This window comes from Urocitellus parryii, chromosome 2 (assembly GCF_045843805.1).
Source record: "Urocitellus parryii isolate mUroPar1 chromosome 2, mUroPar1.hap1, whole genome shotgun sequence".
Taxonomy (NCBI): domain Eukaryota; kingdom Metazoa; phylum Chordata; class Mammalia; order Rodentia; family Sciuridae; genus Urocitellus; species Urocitellus parryii.
The window spans coordinates 173751027-173773648 of record NC_135532.1 but is presented as its reverse complement, the minus strand read 5'-3'; the positions used below and the strand labels follow the sequence as shown (position 1 = coordinate 173773648).

Genomic DNA, 22622 nt, shown 5'->3' with positions numbered 1-22622 from the left:
TCTCCCCAGAAACATATGCTGAAAGAGGGAAAAGGTCGGATGCTACAGGCCATCAGCCCAAAGCAGAGTCCGAGCAGCAGCCCTACTCGTGAACGGTCCCCCTCCCCCTCCTTCAGATGGCCCTTCTCTGGCAAGACTTCCCCGTCTTCCTCCCCAGCAAATCTCTCTAGGCACAAGGCTGCAGCCTATGATATCAGTGAGGATGAAGAAGACTAACTTTTCATTCCTCCTTTCCTCTCCCCTCTGTCCCATCACCTTCAGAAGCTCTCTCTTGAATTCCACATTGTGATCCCAACACTAAACCTAAGGACAGCTACAAAGGAAAGACATTTGGGGCAAGAGGAACTGGTAATGGGGGAACCAAAATAGCCCATTTCCCAAGAGACATCAATCACCCACACCAAGGAGGAGGTTGACTACATCTTAGAAGCCTGTTTTGCATCCATCTACTCTCCCCAAGGACTCTGTTTTACTGTTTATGTTCATGTGATCTTGACAGGGAAATTGTCATTTTTATTAATTTTTTTAAAAATTAGTCTTTCAAATATAGTAAGTAGAACTAATTTTTTGCCCCTGAGGAGTGGGCAGAAGAAGGTAGTGGTGTAATACCCAGAGGCCTTTTCTTCTTGATACACTGTAGTGTCTGCCTCCTGTTCTGAAGCAAAGTGGCTTGCCAAATCCTTCAAGCAGTGAGCCATGCTGATGGGCAGTTTGGGGGTTAGGAGGAATATTGTAATTTTGGTTTCCTTACAAAAAAAGAGCAAAAATTGAGCTAGTCACAAAAATCCCCTAAAGGCACTGCTGGCACATATGTCAGCATGGCTGAGGGAAGGAGATCTGAGCCTAACTTTTGTTACTCCCTGAGGAGTTTCTTGTTGGACCCAATGGGGTCCATGAAGACACTGATGGGGATGGAACCAGCCACGTTGTATCAACTACAGTTTTTCTGCTGTTCATCTTCTCAGAAAATCTGTTGCCAAGTAATTTGGGAGTTCTTGTCAGTTTCTTTCCTGCAACTTTCCTTTAAAGGTAGGAACTTTGAGGGTTACTATGATTAGAGAGAGGAATGGGACAAAACTCAATTCTGTATATCAGTTTACATTCATTTCCTGCTGGGAGTAAATTTCTGGCCTTGCTACTCCTTTTTCAATGCTGTTAGCTTTTTTTTTTTTTTTTACAAAGGATGCTTTGTAAATGTCTGCAGTTTGAACTTGATTTGTAAATCCATGTTGTTTACTCCATGTCGAATACTTAGATTTGCACAGAACATAGAGGCAAACACCTTCTTTTCTAAAGCAACAGCTTAATCTTGATCTCTGCCCCTCTTAAGAATGTTCTTAACTAGAACCAATACTCCATGGAGTGTTTCTTTTTCTCTGAGGGCTGCAACTGGCAGGGACTTCTCTTCACCACTCCTCCAGAAAGCTGCCAGCATGGATTTGCTTTATAAGAGGGTGGTTGGTTCCCTTCTTTCCCACCTGGGCCTGGTGGTTATTGCCCCATCTTTCCTGCTTGATTGCTTAGTGGAAATTCAGCACTTGAATTTCAAATAGAGAATGCTGATGTATAACACTTGCTGTAAAACATGATCAATTTTTTTTTAATCCCCTAGCATCCTATCTCTCTCCTCAGCTACCTGACCTAGCAGACCATCAATCATCAGTAATCCTAGCTGGATTAAGGGGAAGATTGTTTATGACCAGACCTCACCCCTGTCACTCATAAAATACCCCTTGTGGGGGTGGAGTTTTAGTGTTTTCAACAAAGAAAACCACATTTTCTCTTTCTTGCCCTTCTGCTAGGACTGTGAGCATCTCATAGTCCCCTCTCTAAACCCTTTCTGGTGAAGACTGCTCTTCTGCCTGAGGGCCAGAGGCTAAGATCATTGCCTGCCTACACAGCAGGAACCTAGACATATAAATTCAGATCACCCAGACCTGTGGGACATGGCAGAGGAGAGGGACAAAGAGAAGCCAACTCTTGTCCTGATGGCCCATGGAAACTACATTTATAACTCTTTTCATGAAGTGCTATTTTTTATTATCAACTCTGATTCACACAAGCCTTGACCTAGAATCCTTTCTTTGAACAGTGAAGTTAATGTTTTCCCACATTTCGCAGCTTTATATGATGTCATATTTTAACTTCTGCTTTGGTCTTCCCTCTGGGAATTCCACCGTTTTTGCTCTGCCTTATTCTCCCTGGTATAGAAAGGTAGTGTGAAGGACTGTGAAGTCCCTGCTGACACCCACCTACTTGTTCTCTCAGTGCACATGTTCCCCAAGTATACAGGAATGGAAGGGGAGATAAATGTCCATGATGTGATTTTCCTTCCTGAAGTTCTCTCAGGAATATTGTCTGAACCCCAAAGCTTGAGTGATCCTTGCTCTCAGTGGACTGCATTTGGCATAGAATAGGGCCTCTGGGCTGACATGTCTGTGCCACTGCTAAGCCAGCTTGTGCATATGTTAGAAGGCTCCTTTGCCCCTTTACTACCTTAGTCTCCAGACACTAGCATATTCCAATAATTGGACTGAAAACAAAAACTTTTAAGATGTGGAATGTTAGATACTTTGAGGTAAATGTGATCCTAGGTGCTGGAGAAGGATGCTGTTGGAATGGTGCACTGTTGTGCATTTCTTCCAGTTAAATGAGGTTATGCCTATGATCTGTAGTTCTTCAAATATGAATGCTTGAGTCTGTGGAGCTATTTCCCCAAATTCCACACAAGAAAGCAGTGAGCCCTGATGAACCAAATGTGGCAAAGATGAGACAGCCTCAAAAGATGATTGGCCTGTCTACAAGATAAAAGGAGGCTGAAGACAAGCCCTATAGCTGATGATGAAGGAGGAGCCATTTCAGCAGTTACATTGAGGGTCTTGAACAGAAAGTTTGCTATTTTCACATGCTAAGCTTAGAATAGAGGTGAAAACTAAAGGAACATAAATGGACATTTGTACTGCTGCAGCTGCTTCTGATAGCTAAAGCCAAAGACCCTTACTCTGCAGAGGCTTGAATAAGAAGGTTGGGGATGTAAGAATTGAAAATCCTGAAGAAGTAGTAGTAAAAAAAAAAAAAAAAAAAAAAAAAAAAAAGAAAGAAAATATGAGGGAGATTGAGAAACTTTTTAAACTCTTTTTGATTGCTGATAATTTAGGCAGCATCTGAGTTACTTTACTTGTGGCCAACACAGCTATTCAGGCACTCCCTAGGATGACCCTCTACAGTGGTTCCCCCAGGACTTTGTTTCTGGGTTATCTTCACTTGTTGGGTAGATTACTTTCTGGAGTTCATTGCCTTTTTAATCCTGTTTTACATCCCTTACCTAAAATCTTTCCAAATTTTTTGCTGCTTTTCTTTAATTCTCTAAAAGCCATACCTTCCAGATTTTTTGCTCGCATATACTCACCAAAATTTGAACCAGTGGGGTTGGGGTTGTGGCTCAGTGGTAGAGCACTTGTCTACCATGTGTAAGGCACTGGGTTAGATTCTCAGCACCACATATAAACAAATAAATAAATAAAGGTCCATCAATAACTAATAAAAATATTTTTTAAAAAGTTGAGCCAATACAGATTTAAAACAAACAAACAATAAAACCTCCCTTAAGTGTTTTAAAAATGAATGGTATTTTTTTTTAAGCTTACCAATATGAGTATTTTTAAAGGTTATATTTTTCACAGTCATAATAACTGTTCTGTTTTCTCTCATAGATTGTCAAGGGATAAAAAGTAGTCCCTGGCTTCTATTTTTCCAAATAAATAGAATATGTTCTTGGGATTATACTCTTTGTTAATTTTCTTAAAAGATTTTTCTATCTGCCAAAGTTTTATGTTGGTATTCAGATTAGGGTAGAAAGAAAAGCTCCAGGTTTAACATTAAGATGACTCAGATTGTGTCCCTTTACATTTGAAGTGGGCCTTCTACCCTCTTTTGGGAGGCGCTGACAATTTTGAACACTGAGAATTGATTGGTTGGAAGTTTTGTGTTAAGAATCCTCAAAAAAAATCTTGGAAAGAACTATCAGTCTTGGCATGAATATCCGCGCCATCACCAGTGTGAGTCTGCAGAGAGGTTTTCCTCAGTCGGGGTTCAGTATATCATCTTCTTGTCTATTATTAACTTGTTCAGTTATTTTGGCTTTTGTCATATAGCCAAATAAAGGCAATGTGGTTTTATATGAGTGTTCCATTTCCTGGGTTTTTGACCTGATATATTTGTGTGTGATGTTTTATGTATTTGGGGGTTTTACTTGTATTCTCAATTCTTTTGCTTTTGAGTCCTAATCTCTCCTCAAAATCAAGCTTCCTGACAATATTATCAGGTGATTACTTTTGCTAATTGGCACAAAAAACTGAAAGAAAACCTTCCAACCATTCACTGGAAGCCTGGCTTCTTTGAGATGTTGGGTTATATTGCCCAGCCAAGGTCTTCTCCTGTTATTATATCAAACAACAACTGTATATTCTTCCTCCTGTCTTCTGCTTTGGAAAAATTCAGAGTGAACTTTCAGCATACAAATTTTCAGGGTTAATAATTAGTGGCATCCACAGAGGCAATGTGCCTAGTAGTTACAGAGTTTCAGATTGTATCCTGTTTATTACAAAACTTAAAATACCTTCCCTGTGCAATATCCAAAACAGTTTCATTCTACTGCATAATTTGCCTTCATCTCTATAGTCAAGTGTAATCCGTTAGCTTGTGCTGACAATGAGATTCTTTCCCATTTGGTGAAGGTGAGGAACAGCGAAGATCTCATGTTCTCCAAATGCGTACAGCATCTCTCCCCATCATTGTCCAAGCCATTCTCCTCAGGCTTTGAGGTTCAAGTCCTGGTCTGGATACGAGAAAGTTTCATACCCAACCTTGTGGTCTTTTCTTCGGTAGTACATTCGCGTCAACACAGTCATCAGGAAAGTCTCCAGTATAAGGAGGTGGCAATTCATCACTGTAGTGTGAGATGAAATATAACATTGGTTATGCTAAGTTTTAAAGGTGGTAGATATCCCACTTACAGTCTGGTGTCTGAGTTAAGCAAGTTTCTCCCATTTATCCCCACACCAGGACATAGAGATACTGTCATAAGCAACAAAGTAGATTAATGGTAGAACTAGAATCAGACTTGGCTCTCTACCTTCTGTGATCTAATGCTCATACTTATGTGTTAATCAGTATGACCTACATTCAACTCACTCTCATTCCTCTCCCAGGAGTTAGACGTTAAACCCATGGCTTCCTGTATTAGCCATCAGGGCTGGTCTCGAGCTGTGGAACTGCAGTTCTCTGTGTGATTAATGAGGTTAGTCAAAGCCTCTGCCCAGATTTATTGGAGACCTCTTTTCTGAGAAGTCAGGCTGGCCTAACCTCTTGTCCAAGATCTTCTCTTTCCTAATCCTCTCCTATCTCATCCATCTCACAATGGGATAGGAGCCCTTATATGCTTACCTTGAGACCTGGTTTTAGAGGAAAATGGAGGTGAACAAGCAATCTGTCCACCATTGGCCAATATGGAGAAAATGGCAGGCTGCAGGGCAGTCATGATGAGAAGCATCTACAAAACAGAAGAGGGGGGATGGGTGGAAGGGGCTTGCCAGCCAGGTTGCTGAAGCTAGGACTTGTCCTTCCATTATGGTTTTGGCACATCATTAGATCTGTATAGCTAAGAGGGTTGAGATTCACACTTGATGAAATATTTATGGAATTTTAATCTTTAGCAAGTTACAATCTCACCTTCTATCCAATATTTTAATAAGAGTTGCTCACAAGAAACAAGAACTTATTCCCTTATCTTAATAACTGATGGACAGTTGGGGGTAAAAAAAAATCAGAAGAGGTGAATAAATGTGTCTTTCAGAGAATTTTCGGAAGAGGTTTTAAAATAAAGAGGCAGTGTGATGAAAAGAAGGAATGTGGGCTTGGGAGTTAGACCTGGAGTCTAGCTCCATCCCTCATTTGCCCCTGAGCAAGCCTCATCACACCTATGGGTCTCAGTGCCCTGCTTTGTAAAACAGAAATGTTAATGAGCTCTGGGATTACTGTGAAAAGTTACATGTAATATACATGGTATGGAGTAATTAATAGTTATAGCTGTAATAATGCTACTGTTAGTGGCATTGACAGATTATAAGACTTTAGGAAGTAATTGGTAGAAAAAAATTTAAGGGTTCAATAATACATGTATTATAGGTTGAATTGTGTCTGCCCAAAAGATGTTGAAGTACTGATCCAGTACCCCAGAGTGTGACATGATAGGGTGATTAGGTAAGAGGAGGTCATAATGGAATAGGGTGGGCCCCTAATCTAATAGGACTGGTGTCATAAAAACAGAAGGGACACTAGACACATGAAGAGAGAGCATCATATGATGGTGGGGGCAGAAACTGGAGTGATGCAGCTGCTGGCCACCATCAGAGAAGAGGAGGACAGGTGCAAGGTTCTCCCTGACAGGTTTCAGAGGAGTGTGGCCCTGCTGACACATTGATTTTGGACTTCTGGCCTCCAGAACCCTGAGACAATACATTTCTGTTGTTTTAAGCCACCTGTTTGTGGTATTTTGTTATAGCTACCCTAAGAGACTACTACAGCACAGAAAGGTATAAAATAAGGAGGGGAGGGGCTGGGGTTATGGCTCAGTGGTAGATCACTTGCCTAGCACATGTGAGGCACTGGGTTTGATCCTCAGCACCATATAAAAATAAAATAAAGGTATTAAAATGTATTAAAATAAAAAAGGAGGGGAAAGACCACAGTTTAAGAGGATCCCACAGGGAACCCACAGTTTAAGAGGAAGATCCTCAGTGCTGCTTTTAGCCTGTAGTCTCACCTCCTAACCCCAATCATCTGTAGACAGGAGGATCAAGAGTTCAAAGCCAGCCTCAAATATTTTTCCCTCCCCAAGGCATAGTTACCTGGAAAAGAACAAATTTGGCTCCCATGTTCTGCTCACCCAGGTGCAGCTTAGCTTGACGGAAAAGGATGGCCAGGGCCCAGAGAGCCATCAAGGTGGACACACCAAGTAAAGTGTTGATCCATAAAGCTGTGCTCTTCTCAGAAATCTGTTGGCAGACCAGAAAGTAGTCAGTGGGGGAGGCAAGCTTTTTTCTCCTTTTATTTCTCCCCTCCCATGTCAGGAAAGTTGTTTAAAAGCCCAAATCCTTGGCCTATTCCAGTCTCATCTCTCCCTCTCAGATCCCTGAGCCTCTACTTTTACACAGCCATCCTGACCCTGAGGCCCTGTGTCAGGGGATGCTGGCTCCAGCTATTTCTAGAGCTCAAGAGTACTAAATGAGTCTCGGACTTTGCTACCCCCTTACTCCTGGCTTACATCTGCTGGATCATAGATGCCATCAGGGATGAGGAACAGTCCCACCAGGCTCAGTGTTATCTTGAAGAAGGCATATTGGAAAGGGCCCAATATTAGCAGCTGAAGCTTCTTTCTGAGGAGGGAAGAGGGTTAGGAAGATGAACCCACAAACTACGTACCTCAAGACCTGCCAACTTCCTCACTGGGCTCCAGGGCTGAAGCTAGACAGATGACACAGATACTAAAATGGATGGGGATACAGGAAGAAGCCAGGATTGAGAGCACTGGGAACTCTCCTTGCCTCCCATTTATCTGTAGGCTAGAATTCTGCTTTTTGAGCAAGAATGATCAAAACGCAGTGTTTACCTCAAACTAGTAATCAAAATGGGCAGAAGGGGGCAAGTAAATGGCCCAAAGTCCAGTTCTCTCTCTATGGTTAAAGTTTGTGGAGAAGTGGGCTGAAGTTTAGGAGCCTTCCTTCTTTTTCTGGGGAATGGATGCCCATTGTGGGTCCTGGATGTGGGATGTCCACCCCTTTATCACTGGCTTTGTCCTATACAAGACTAACTTTAAGAACCTTGAAGGAGAGCTACAGAGCCAAAAGAAGCTCTTGAGGGAATGTAGAAAGAGGATGCTCACCTGTTTCAGGATGCCTCTCCCTTCTGCCTTACCTGGTGAGCAAGAGTGGAGGACAGCAGGGGCAGCAACAGCAGCAGGGGCCTGTATGAACCCTCATTGGGGTGTCCTTCAGAGCTCTCAATACTGCCTCCTTACCACCAAAGCCTTCTACCATGACCAACATGAGCAGGTAAAAGCACACAGCATAAAACCTGGGATAGGGGGAGATTGGGATTGCAAGTGGTGTGGTGGGGACAGCAGAGGGGACATCCCTTACTAATAAAGAGAGAAAGGTTATGGGGAGAGTTGGTGTTTACTGAGGGGAAGACCATAGAGGCTGACATTCTGGATTTGTGGCCCAAGAGGAGTGAGAGAGAGGACAGTCAAGAGGACTGGGAAGGTGGGAATCTGGGGACCAGGGGAGAAAAGAGGTGACTGAGGAATTGCCAAAATAAGGCACTCCCTAAATAGACCAGAAAGTTGAGCTTTGAATTAGCATAGATTGGGAAGGGCTGGATTCATAACTGGCATTAAAGAAATGGACTCTGAAGTCCTGGGGAGACGGAAATGCCCAACCAGAGGTGGGGGTGGGGCTGAACACTCACGAGGTTATGGCCATCTCCACAAGCATGAGGGAACGAGGGATCCAGAGACCAAAGCAACAGAACACAGACACTACCTGTTTGCAGAGGAGCAAGAACAGGTTAGGGCAGGGAGGGACATATCTCCAACCTATTGTGACAAGGCCTCAAGGAAGCAAGACATATATACATTTTAGGTGCCAGTCCTTAAAAATTGCTGCTGGGGGGGCTTGAGGGTATGCTCAGCAGTGAGTATGCCTAGAATTTACAAGGCCCTTGGTTCCATCCCATCACACAAAGTTGCAGCTGGAAAAATAAGGACCAATATAACTGGGTACAGTGGCGCACGACTATAATCCCAGTGGCTTGGGAGGCTGAGGCAGGATCGAGAGTTCAAAGCCAGCCTCAGCAAAAGCAAGGCGCTAAGCAACTGAGACCCTGTCTCTAAATAAAATACAAAATAGGGCTGGGGATGTGGCTCAGTGGTTGAGTGCCCTTGAGTTCAATCCCTCGTTTAAAAAAAATATACACACACACACAACAACAACAACAAAAGACATTCTCTCAACTTAGCAAGACACTCAAAGCTAAAAATAAAAAAGGACTGGGGATGTAGCTCAATGATAAAGTAACCTTGATTAAAGCCCCAGTAACAAAAAAAAGAATTGTCTATTGGCTTTCCCAGTCAGGGGAGCTCAGATTATATCCCCCTCCCCACAGGTAGTGGCAGGCAACTCTCTGCTGACGGGAAGTGTTCATTTAAAGAAATTTTCAAAATGATCCCTTTCTCCTTTCCAGTCCCTCCCAAAGGGCAGCTAAAGGGCCCTCACCGTGGGTGCAGAGCTGCTCCAGAGTAGAGTCCTCCTCTTGATGGGGCAATGGGTGTTCTTGTACAGATAGACAGCATCCTCCAGGAAGATGGCAATTGAACCCAGGGAAAGAGAGGTCATGATGGCCAGGAGGGTAATTTCCACAGGGCCCGATGCTAGAGTAGAAGGGGAAGGTAGATTCTAGTGAGTTTGAGAGAGGAATTTGGGGATATGGAGAAAAAAAGATACACTGAGTCTCAAAAAAGAAGCACCCACTAACTAAGTGTAAGATCTGACCATGAACCCTTGGAATGCAAAACAAGCAACTGTGAGCAACCCAGTCCATGTCCTTGGACACTAAAAGTAAAACATTGTTAGAGCAATATAATCGCAGGGAAAACTGACATAAAATGCATAGCTGCCCTGATTCTACCTCTAGTTCCAGCCCCTTGGTACTGTCTCTCTATAAATATAATTACCTCAGACCAAGGGGTTGCTGCTTCTTGCTCTCAAAATGGCCCCCATTCTTCCTTGAATGTGTCTCTGCTTTCCTAAATTAAACTGTCTATGCCTCTGACACATCCTTAAATTCATTTCTGCAATATCAAGAACCCCACTCATCCTGAGTTGAGGTCCCCCTCTCAGGAACTCCTTAGATCTCCTCTGGCGACAAACTGAAGACTGAATACTGCTCCAATAGTCGCTGTGAGTTAACATTAACACTGGTTTTGCTCCTTTATTAAGAAGGGATTTGGGGCTGGGGCTGGGACTCAGTGGTAGAGCGTTTGCCTTGCATGTGCGAGACCCTGGGTTCAATCCTCAGCACCACATAAAAATAAAAAGTGAAATAAAGGTATTGTGTCCAACTACAACTAAAATATATATAAATTTTTTTTTAAAAAAAGGGGATTTGACTGGGGATGTAAAATCAGTGGTAAAGTTCTTGCTTAGCTCAAGGCCCTGGGTTCTTTGCACAGCACCATCCAAAAAAGAAAGACTTTGACTTTTTGTCCTTGAAATTTTTAACTAATTTTAATGGACAAAATTTGTAGATATATGGTATAAACATATTTTTATAAATCTTTGCATTGTGGAATGGTGAAATCAATCTAATACATTCAACACCTCATGTATTTATATTTTGTTATGGTGAGAACATTTAAAATTTATTCTCAGCAATTTTCTAGAATATAATATATTTTTATTATTTATAATCACCATGTTATACAACAGATCTCTTGAATTTATTCCTCATATCTGAAATTTTGTATACTTTGACCAATATCTCTCTAATACTCCACTCTCTGCCCAATTATTAGTTCAAATTTTTCAGATTTCACATTTGAGATCTTTTTTCTTTCTGTGCCCGACTTATTTCTGTTAATATAATGTTCTCCATGTTGTTGCTGACATGATTTTATTGTGTAAAGACACCACATTTCCTTTATCTATTCATCTATTGGTGGACACTAGATTGATTCCAAATCTGGGTTCTTATGAATAGAGCTGCAATAAACACAGAGGTGCATCTTCCTTGAAACTTTTTTCCCCCCAGTACCAGGGATTGAACCCACTAAGCACTTAACCACTAAGCCACATTCCCAGTCCTTTTTATTCTGGCTTTTCTTGAATTTGTTTTTTAAATTTTTGTGTAGTTGTACACAATGCCTTTATTTTATTTATTTTTATGTAGTGCTAAGGATAAAACCCAGAGCCTTACACGTGCTAGGCAAGTGCTCTGCCACTGAGCTATAGCCCCACCCCACCCCCTTTTTTTGGAAACCTTTGAAAAACAAAGATGAGAGGATTTTTCTTTATTTTGGGGCAGGGAATTGAACTCGGGGGCACTCGGCCACTGAGCCACATCCCCAGCCCTATTTTGTATTTTAGAGACAGGGTCTCACTGAGTTGCCTAGCGCCTTGCTTTTGCTGAGGCTGGCTTTGAACTCACAATCCTCCTGTCTTAGCCTCCCAAGCTGCTGGAATTACAGGCTTGCACCACTGCACCCAGCACAACAGAGAATTTTTTTACGTAATTCTTCTGTTATGCAACTGTGTGTGTGTGTGTGAATAAAATGATCATGAACATACGCATAAAGCCTACCATACATCAAAATAATTCTGGATGGGTTAAGGAGATAAGTCTTTAAAATTAAATAGGGAAAATAGAAAAAGAATAGAATTTTATTTTCATTAAAATTTTGAAGAAAGGAAGATCATCCCAAGCATTACAGAAATCCAAGAAATCACAAATAGAATGATGGTCAAATTCAATGCAAAAACGTAAAACTCTGGGATGGGGATAAAAAAAGGCAACAAACAAACTGGAGGACTTTTTTTTTTTTTTTTAAGCAGGGGAATTGAACTTAGGGGCACTTTATTACTGAACTACATCCCCAAGCATTTTTATTTTGAGACAGGGTCTTGCCAAGTTGCTCAGGTTGCTCTGAAATTTGCCATCCTCCTGCCTCCACTTCCCGAATAGCTGGAATTACAAATGTGGACTACCATGCTCAGCTGAAGGAAAATGTTTTTAATAAATGTGCAATCAAGTTTAAGATAATTATTATATAAACAAAATTGATAACAAATACAGGAGGCTTTTGCTGAGAAACTGAAAAATGATATTGACACACTTCAGGGCAATGAGAAAATATTGAACCTGCTGAGTAGCTAGAGAAAAGCAAAATAGTAATGATATATTTTTAGTCTATTACAGGATAATGTTTATAATATTATTGATTAATAGTCTTAAATCAGAAACAACCTAAATATCCAACAATATTGTAATTTTTGAGTAAACTGCCCAATAAAATATTATTCAGTCCATAAAAAAAAATGTGTGCACACCATAAAAATCTTTGCAAAGTGTGTAATAATATTTTTTAAATTTTTTTTAGTTGTTGATGGACCTTTATTTATTTATTTATTTGTATGCGATGCTGAGAATCAAACCTAGTGCCTCACACATGCTAGGCAAGCACTTTGCCACTGAGCCACAACCCTAGCTCAAATTATTTTCTTTATTATGATTGCATTTTCCTTTCTAAAAAATATTTTTTAGTAGTTTACGGACCTTTATTTTATTCATTCATTTATATGCAGTGCTGAGAATTGAACCCAGTGCCTCACACATATGAGGCAAGTGCTCTACCACTGAGCCACCATCCCAGCCCTGTAATAATATTTTTAAAAAATATATTAACAGATCTGTATATTTTTGGTCACCTGATTTATGACAAAGGTGCCCACACAGTTTGGTAGTATCTATTAAAACCAGTCATACCTTAGACTTAGCAATTCTATTCCTGGATACATATTCAATAGAATAGAGGACTTATAACCACCACAAAGATGTTCAGAGCAACATTATTCATAATGGTCCCAACTGGAAGCAATGTTTTTCAATAAAAATACAGATAACTGCATGGCAATATATTTTCACAATGGAACATTATGTGGCAATAAAAAGAAACAAATTGCAGAAACACTCAACAAATTAATCTTAAAAACATGAGTTAAGGAAGTCAGAGTACATATTGTCCAATTATATTTTTTAAATATTTTTTAGTAGTAGTTGGACACAATACCTTTATTTTATTTATTTTTATATGGTGCTGAGGATTGAACCCAGGGCCTCGTATGTGCTAAGTGAGCGCTCTACCCCAGCCCTAGCCCCTGTCCAATTATTTTTATAGCAAGTTGAAGAATGAGAAAATTGATCTATAGAGATGATTAACATTTGACTGTGGGGCTTTGGAGGAATATCAACTAGGAGAAGAACAGAGATCCTTCTGGATGTTGGAGATGTTTTTAATATTTTTCTGGTAGTTGTTACATAGATTTTCACGGGTAAAAATTCATCAGCTACATACTTCTGATCATTGCCCTTTACTATCTGTAAGTTGTGAGTGAAAAAAAAAACATCAACAAAGGAGAAGTAAAATTACAACTATGTTTAAAGGATTTGGTTGGGGAGAGAGGAATACAAAACAGCTAAAGAGTGGGAAATTAATACTTTATCTTACAAAACAAAGTCAACAACCAGGCCTGGTGGCACATACCTGTAATCCCAGCAGCTCAGCAATGGCAAGGCATTAAGCAACTCAGTGAGACCCAATCTCTAAATAAAATTAAAAAAGGGCTGGGGATATGGTTCAGTGGCCTAGTGCCCTATGTTCAATCTCTGGTACCAAAATAAATAAATAAATAAAAAGTCAACAAATGCCATCCATACTTGACAGAACAAGAAATAAACTATAGATATATTATATGAAGCTATCCATATCCAACTAAAATTATTGACATTCTTATGTGGAGAAAATGGAAAAAGGTTGATGCTAAGTGAAATGAATCCTCATGGAGGCAGCCACTGATGTTGTTCAAAATTAAAACCCCAGGAAAGGATGGTATATAAATATTGGTGATTTGAAGGTAGTGTTAGGTAGGAGTTCAGGGACACTAAGATGGCAGAGAGAGGGTATTAGAAAGAAATCACTAGAGGACAAGAAAAGTTCTGGCCCTGTTTACCATAAATCCCCTCTGAGGTCTAATCACCATGACAGCTTCTGACACAGGTTTAAATTTTAAAATGACCAATGGGGGTAAAGAGGGCAGTATTCTAATTAAGTTTTCTAATGTAACAAATGGAGGGGGTGGATTGGAAAATATTCTAATCAGGTATCATAAGATAACCAATGGGAGCCAATGGGGTAAGGTCTTCAATCAGGTCTGTACAGGGAAAAGAAAACCCCACAGTTCAGGATATAAGACCCTAATTTCCAGATACTGGGGCCTTGACATCTGTCTGTTTCTCTGTCTCTACCTACTCCTAACAGAGTATTATGTCCACCTCCAATAAATCTATACTTTATCTGTTACTTTTGTGTATCTTGCTTAATTCTTTGTTTGGGCCACCAAGGAACTGAATTTCGACTGGACATCCCAATGGTAACAGGAGCAGAGGACTCATCAGCTAAGAGTTAGAAGCAGTTGTCTTTGAGGAAAAAGAAATGAGAATGAATAGGTCAGGAGCTTGCTGATTTTTATTAGTAGTTGTTTTGTACTAGATGACTTTTCAACCATGTTCATGTGTTACATGCTCATGTGTTACATGAACATTCTATCAAAGGATACAATAAAAATTTAAAAAGTCACTGCACAGAAAAATACCTATGATACTTTAAAAAACATTTAGCAATTGTTGTTTTGGAGTGATAACACTGTAGATGATTTTTATCTTCTAATTTTCTTTTGTATTTTTCAATTCTTTTTATATTGCATATTTTATTCATATTGTATTTGTACTAGGGATTGAACCTGGGGCATTCCAAGCTACATCCCCATCCCTTTTTATTTTCTATTTTGAGACAAGGGCTCCCTAAGTTTGCCTGTCCAGATTGGTTTCAAACTTGTAATCTTCCTGCCTTAACCTCCTGAGTAGCTGGGATTATTGGCAATGAATATGCATTTTAGAACAAAAATAAGCTTTTTAAGAAAAGAACATATGTGGCTGGGCACTGTTGTACATGCCTGTAATCCCAGGAATTCAGGAGGCTGAGGCAGGAGGATCATGAGTTCAAAGCCAGCTTCAGCAACTTAGTGAGACCCTGTCTCTAAATAAAATATGAAAAAGGGGCTGAGAATATGGCTCAGTAGTCAAGCGCCCTTGGGTTCAATCTCTGGTACCAAAAAAAGAAGAAGAAAACCCCACTTTTTTCCAAATATATAATAATGTGAAAAAATTCATATGATGCCATGCTTATAAAAACAGGACATAAAATTGTAGGTGTAGTATGGTTTCTACAAATGTTAAATAAAAGCTTAGAAAAGGGAAATCACACAAAGATATTCTCAATGCCTGACTTGGTTGGACAATTGATTTTTTTTCTTTTTGTTTTTTTCAAATTTACTGAAGCCAGATTATTTTCATGGTAGAAATATTTGGTTAAAAAAATAATAAAGTCAAAATCCAGAGAGGAAAAAGCAAAAGTTACTTCAGTAGATCTCTAAAAATCTATGTTTGAATTATTGGGAGTCTCTACTACTGGGCTCTCTGCCCCTCTCCCACTCAGCTCCTGTCCTCTGCTGAGCTAGAAGTGGCCTTCCACAAGCCATCCACACCAAAGCTTTTCCCAGCCTTCACGAACCAGGGTCCCCCTCCTCCTGGTTCCTCTCCTGACCTCAACCCCTGATCTTCTTCTTAGTCCTCACCCTCTCCCATACCCTGTGTTCTCCAGACTTCAAGGAAGTCATGTTAAATGGTACAAGCCCGACACATGTGGAAGCTAGAAATGTCAAAATCAAAGTAGAATAGTGATTACTGGAGGCTAGGAAGGAAGCGGGGACCTGGCCACAGAGGGAAGGTAGATAGCGAGTACTGCAACACCTGTTAGGAGGAACAAGTTCAGTGTCAAATGACTGTAGCTCACAAAAACCTGGTATATATTTTATGAAGGAATTGAGTAGATGAGCTTGAGGTCTCCAAAAATAAGGAAATCATATGAAGATGGAAATGCTAATTACCCTGATTTGATCGATACACATTGCACACACATCTTGAAACATCACACTGTATCTCACAAATGTGTACAAGTATTATGCGTTAATTAAAAAAAAAAAAATCACTGCAGCTCAGCTCCTCCCTTGGTGTCAAGGCTTGGGATCTTGCTGCCACTCTTTCAACTTCCCACCAACCACTCTGAGCCATTCCTGCCTCTAGGATTTTCTCCTTGGCCTCTGCTTTTCTCCCTGAGCTCTGTATCACTGAGCTCTTGGCTCCTGCTCCTGCGCTCAGGGGCAGCAGCCTGCGCTGACAGTCCTGTGTGATTTGGCTGCACATCACAGTAAGGTCATTTGCATAGCTGTTTTCTTGTTTTCATCTGCCTCCACTTGGAGGCAGGGGCTTTGTCTGTCAGGCTTGCTCTGTGTTCTGTCTCCTAGTTCCTGCAACAGTAACTATTCTATAACTATTTGTTGAAAGAAAGAACCCTGTAGGAACTCCTATCACCATCCCCATTTTATAGGCTTTTTCAGGAAACTAGACTTAGAGAGTCAAGCATTTTGTCCATGAGACACTGCCTAGAAGTGAAGATGAGATTTAAACCTGAGGTTCCTGATGTCAAGTCCATACTCTTAACCATCACGGACAGACTTTGGGTACATGTGTACATAGTTAGGGGAGGGAAAATCAACTGCGACCCAAAGTTCAAGTTTATAAAGTAAGGGTAGAGTATTGACTGCCAACAGAAAAAATGATTTGCAGTTTCTTATAACTGCCGTTTTGGTCCTCTGTTCTTTTCATACTTGCAGTATTTACAGGTTTTTTTTTTTTTTAATCCACTTCCATAGTGCAAAAGCAAAGAAAAACAGAAAAGTTCCTTAGCATCCATTAGCTCATTTATCCTTTAGAAAACTGATCTCTCCCTTACTTTTCTGATCTAACCCAGTTCTTCTCAAAATGTGTTTTAATAGCTACTTGGGGGCAAAAATTATTCTATGGCTAAAGGATTTTTAGAAATGCATTGAACAGAATTTAATGTTTTTCTTTTTCTGCAGAGCATACTTAAGTTTCTAATTTGCTAATTTATAATGTGAATTTCCAAAAGGAAAGTATAGAATGCATCTTCTCCAAAACAATTTTCTATAGAACTCTATTTTCATGAAACACTCCTTGTAATTAATATTCCAAGGAAGACACTGGCATATGCTTGTCCAATTAATCATTTTGAACTTATCTTTAGCAATTGTCAAATTTCCCACTGTTTCTGAAATAGTAATTTTTTATTTATTTTTTGCTGGGGATCACACATGTCAAGCAAATGGTCTACCACTGAGTCACATCTCCAGCCCTGAAGAAGACTTTTTAAATAATGAAAACAATATAATAACATTACATAAAATTTTGAAAGAATAGTCACTCATAATCCCAGCTTCCTACTAAAAACTTATTTCTGTTTTTTCACATTTTCTTTCTGGAGGTTAAGATTACAGGTTTTGGAGTCAGAGATAGTTGAATTCAAAGTAAAGTGCCACTTAACTGTTTACTCCATGGACAGATGAATTATTTTCTCATTAAATCACTTAGCAAAGTATGTGGTATACATTAGTTACTCAATAAAAAGTAGCTTTTAAAAGTATCTGATTTCCTGGGGGTGGTGGCACATGCCTATAATCCCAGTGGCTCAGGAAGCTGAGGCAGGAGGACTGCCAAGTTCAAAACCAGTCTCAGAAACTTAGCGAGACCCTGTCTCAAAATAAAAAATTAAATAAAGCTGGGGATGTTGCTCAGTGGTTAAGCACCCTGGGTTTGATCCCTGGTATAAAACAACAACAAAAATTGGGAGTTCATAACCCCCTTCAATCTAATGTATGAAATATGATATGTCGAGAGCTTTGTAATGTTGTGAACAACCAATAAAAAACAACAACAACAACAAAAACCCAGCATCTGATTAAAGGGCCTACATGTTGTTGTTGTTGTTGTTGTTATTATTATTGGTACTAGGGATTGGAACCAGAGGCGCTTAACCACTGAGCCACATCCCCAGCACTTTTTTATGTTATTTAGAGACAGGGTCTTGATAGGTTTCTTATGGCCTCACTAGGTTGCTGAGGCTGACTTTGAACTTACAATCCTCCTACCTCAGCCTCTTGAACTGCTGGGATTATACGCATGCGCCACTGCGCCTGACTTCTACATGTTTTATTATAATCACTGTATTACATAAAATTACAGCTATTGTACTATATAAAATATTTTGTATTCTGTTTTTTATCACCTATCAGACATTTAAATTTTTTAAAAAATTTATTCTAGTAAGTTATGCATGACAGTAGAATATATATATGCACTTTGATACATTATACATAAATGGAGTATGATTTCTCATTTTTCTGATTGTAAATGTTGTTGAATCACATTGATCATGCAGTCATGTATGTACATAAGGTACAGACTTTTTTCCCAGAGTAATAGCGATGAAATGATATTTCATTGTTTAATTGTAGTTCCCTGATTACTAGCAAAGGAGAGCTTTTTTGCACATTTATTAGCCATTTGGGTTTCATCTTCTAAGATTCGTCTGTTCATATGTATTTATCCATTTGGGGGGAGGGTACTGAGGATTGAACCTGGGGGTGCTTTACCACTGAGCCACATCTCTAAACTCCCTTTTTTATTTTTTAAATTTGAGACAGGGTCTCACTAAGTTGCTTAAGGCCTTCCTAATTTGCTGAAGCTGGCCTTGGACTTGAGATCCTCCCGCCTCAGCCTCCCAAATTGCTGGGATTACAGGCATGTGCTACCTTGCCCAGCTATTTTATCCAATTTTGATTGGCTAACTTTCCTCACACTGACTATGCGAATCCTTTGTCCATTAGAGGTTTGAAAGCATTTTATCTTCCCCATTCTGTGGTTTAACTTTCAACAGCACTTTTAATTAAATAGTTTTTTTTTATCTTCATGATCATTTGTGCTTTCTTGTTTTAAGAAATTATTCTCTATTGTCAAACATAAAAAATGTCTTTCTATATTATTTTTGTAAAAATGTTTGCATTTTACACTTAAGTACTTAATCTATCTGAATTAAAGCTACTCTAGAGCTAGTTTCCTATGGGCTATTGCCCAGCACCTCTTCTTAAAAGTCTATCTGGCCCAAGGGAGCATCCACTCATATGGTGACCATCTAAGGAGGAATAGCTGATTTCCGGACCTCCATTCTGTTGCTTTGCTTTATCTCTGGCCCTTTGCCATTATTGCCTTATTGCTTTAATTACTACAGCTTTATTATAACCCTTAATCTCTGGTAGGGTGGCTTTCCTCCATACACTTTTCCAAATTGTCTTGGCTTTCTCGACTCTTTTATATAAATTTTCAAATCAATCCATTAAAAAAAAAGTAAGGATTATAATCACAATCAAATCATTAGCGTTTGAAATGCCAATTATTGAAAGATTTAATAGTTCTTCTGGAATACTTTTTCTTATATAACTAAGAGCAGGACATGGTGACGCACACCTGTGATTCCAACAGCTTAGGAGGCTGAGGCAGGAGGATCCTGAGTTCAAAGCCAGTCTCAGGAATTTATCAAGGTTCTAAGCAACTCAGGGAGACCCTGACTCTAAACAAAATATTTTAAAAGGGGGCTAGGGGAGTGGCTCAGTGGTTAAGCACCCCTAGATTCAATCCCCAGTACAAAAACAAAAACAAAACAAACAAACAAACAAACTATTTAAGAAACAACAGCGTTTACCAAAGGAGTGAGGAAAGGGTTTATTTACCACATTCTCCAGCCTCTGGTTCTCCTTTTCTTTCACTGCCATTGCCTTGAACCTACATTTACCTGTCTAAATATTTACCAGATCACCTGCTCCTTCTGCATTCCCCAACCCTTCCTTTCCTTTCCCAACACTTCTGTGACTCAGACTCTTCTATCACACTAATTGAGGACAGTAACCTCTCATTTATATCCCTGCTGCTCAAGGCTCTTCCCCCCCGACCCCCGCAGTTCATCCTGATTACTGATTAACGGTCCTAAATCACTGTTTCATCCATCCCCTCCCAACACCACAGCCCTCACCAGCTGCTTCTGCCCACAGAATAAAGTACAACTCCTGGATCTGATGCTCATCAGGCCCCACCTTACCTGCCCGACCCTCTCAATTGTCTTCTCCTCCTCCACCAGTAACCTTGAATTCTGCCAGATACAGTTCCCTGCAGTATCTGGGAAGCCTGCCAATTCATTCTGTCCCCATCCCTGCTCCAGGAATGCCCAGTGCCTGCTCTTCACATCCCAGATCCCACCTGTTCCACCTGGATCAAGGCAGCTTGCTCAGCTCCCAGACCACAATGGTCAACTTGTGTTGATCATCTTTGGTGTTTCTGTTTACAATTTTTTTAGCTAAGCAGTGTAAGAACTATTTTGTTATGTTAAGCGAGATTTCTCAACCTGAGGCTTTGGCCTAGATAATTCTTTGTTGTGGAGGGCTGTCCTCTGCACTGTTAGGAGGTAGGTGTGACAGCCTCCCTGGCATCTACCTACTGGATGGTATTCTCTGGTGTGGCAGTCAAAACTGTCTCCAGATATTGCCAAATGTCTGCTGGCCTGAGGTCTCACATGAGGAAAATTTGTGTCTCCTGCTGCACTCTTAAAACAGAAGCTTCCTGAAAAATGATTGTAGCTGTCAACTGTTGGCACTAACCACTGAGCACCACCAGGCATCTCTGGACACTTTGGCAGTTGGCAACACTCTGGTTCAGAGCATCTGAAGGAGAGTTGTGCATAGCTCAGGGACATGCCCACATCTACCTCCCCAAACACACTGACAGCAAGCACCCTGTTGCTCAGGAAGTCTATTCTGCACAGTGTCAACATCTGGAAGGAGGCTCAGGAAAGCATTAAGTGTACCACAGCAACATGATTCCTATTCAACATCTTAGAGGTGGTTTATCATGCAGCAAGATAACAAAACAAGATGTGTGTGTGTGTAAGTCACATTTGTTAGAAAGATGCAGAGCCATTTGATTCTCAGTGTTTTTTTTTGTGTCTAGGGAATGAACCAAGTCATATTCCATGCATTTCACTTTCTTTCTTTCTTCCTTCTTTTTTTTAACTCCATGTGCTATTATTATTATTATTTTTTAAACTCTTTTTTAAAAATGTTTAGTTTTTAGGTGTAGATGGACTCAACACAATGCCTTTATTTTTATCTGGTGCTGAGAATTGAACCCGGGTCCTGCCCATGCTAGGTGAGCAATCTACTGCTAAGCCACAATCCCAGCCCACCATGTGCTATTATTTTTGTTTATTTACTTTTATGTGGTGCTGAGGATTGAACCCAGTGCCTCACACATGCTAGGAGAGCACTCTACCACTGAGCTACAGCCCTAGCCCCTGCCTTTCACTTTCGAAAGCAATTGAGCAATACCCATCTAAATGGCCAATACTTTGAGAACTCTCTTTTCTTTCTTTCATAGTGGAAATTGACCCCAGGGGTGCTATCCCACGGAGCTGCAACCTAGCCCTTTTTATTTATTTTTGAGACAGGGTCTCACTAATTTGCCAAGACTGGCTTCAAACTTGTGATCATCCTGCTTCAGCCTCTTGAGTGACTGGGATTACAGGCATGCTCCACTGCACCTGGCCTGAGAGAACACTTTTATAGATTCATTTAAGTTGAGGTCATTACTCAAAGTAGCTTCCCCTCTAAGTGCTATGTACTCTTTTCTGAGAGGATGTTATGCAGCCTGCCTCTAGGGTACTTGGATCATTTGGACACCATCTTGAGGCCCTTGAAAGCCCTGGAATCTAGAAAATGCTCCATGTTCCAGTGTCCACAATTTGAATATGCCTTGAGGCTAGGATCTGTGGAGGGCCCACCTCAGGTTTGACTCCTGGGCTAGGTTGTCATGCCCCACTTTGGGCCTGCTGACTCCTCAGGGAATTGCCCTTCTCCAGGATATTAGTTACTATAAATACCATGCCAGTCATTCCCCAAAGCTGATCAGGCTGGCCAGCTCAGGACCCCTTCTCTTTTGCTCCCCCATCTGTCCAGAGAGGGATGTGTATCTCCTCTCTTCAGTGCCTTCTGGGGAGGGCCCTGACTCACCTCTCAGGAGCTGGGTTGCAGTGGGGGGGTGGGAGAAGCAGTCTGAAGGGATGCCATAGTTGGTTCTCAGCACCTCCAGAAGATCTTCTGTGTACCTAGAGAGACACCAGCTTGTGTTTGGAACCACTGGGTCTAGAGAAGGATGTGTGACCTTCACAAGCAGCATGTAACCCTATTACCTGATACTTCTCCTGCGCCCCTCCCCACAGGGGGTTTGTTCATTTCCCCCTCAAGGTCCTGTTTCTTGGAGAGGGGAACTGGCTGGTTAGGGTGGAGGGTGAGCTGCCAATTAGCTACAGGCAGGTCTGGCTGCAATGCCCAAGGAGCCCACAATTCTTTTAACACCCAAGAGGGCAGCAACCCAAGAAGAAAGAGCAGGGACCCAGAGAAAGAATGGATTCTTAGCACCAGGGATGGGTCCCCTGTTGGTCAGGGCTCGGTGCAAGCTCCCATCTCTGAGATCTTTCTCTGCCCAGGTTGTGGAGGAAAGTCCCTAAAGTGGTCCCACAATTTCTCTGAGGATCCAGGGGACAATCAGAGCATTTTAGTTCTTTATGCAGGGAATCAAAGGGCTCTGGGAGGAAGAGAGGGACAGGTCAGAGCAACAGGAAATACTGCTGATTAGCAGCTGGCTCCCCGCCCAGGGTCTGCCAGCTTCACTTACCTAGGGTCAAGTTTTATCTGAGTCCTGTCTGGCTCCAT

The 22622-nt window shown here is 40.8% G+C and overlaps 2 protein-coding genes across 2 annotated transcripts in view; one reads left to right on the top strand and one right to left on the bottom strand.

The window, feature by feature from the left end:
• Positions 1-3600, top strand: part of Pcyt1a (phosphate cytidylyltransferase 1A, choline) — a 58969-nt gene extending 55369 nt beyond the window's left edge. Inside the window, exon 9 of the mRNA XM_026394144.2 lies at positions 10-3600. Coding sequence (XP_026249929.1) covers positions 10-216 — 207 coding nt within the window. The 3' untranslated portion in view covers positions 217-3600. The remainder of the gene's footprint in view (positions 1-9) is intronic.
• Positions 3401-22622, bottom strand: Slc51a (solute carrier family 51 member A). The gene is made up of 10 exons (XM_026395389.2): positions 22585-22622; positions 21921-22015; positions 19958-20124; positions 9333-9512; positions 8527-8600; positions 7975-8133; positions 7325-7436; positions 6909-7055; positions 5446-5551; positions 3401-4948 (listed from the first exon to the last, which is right to left on the bottom strand). The coding sequence occupies exons 1-10, from the start codon at positions 22620-22622 to the stop codon at positions 4812-4814; spliced, it is 1215 nt and encodes a 404-aa protein (XP_026251174.1). The 3' UTR covers positions 3401-4811.

Coding starts and splice junctions, on each gene's coding strand:
- Slc51a (XM_026395389.2), bottom strand. CDS start 22,622: ATGGAGCCAGACAGGACTCAGATAAAACTTGACCCTAG. Junction 22,016..22,584: donor CAGATAAAACTTGACCCTAG/GTAAGTGAAGCT, acceptor GTGTCTCTCTAG/GTACACAGAAGATCTTCTGG. Junction 4,949..5,445: donor CTCTAAAACCAGGTCTCAAG/GTAAGCATATAA, acceptor CTCACACTACAG/TGATGAATTGCCACCTCCTT.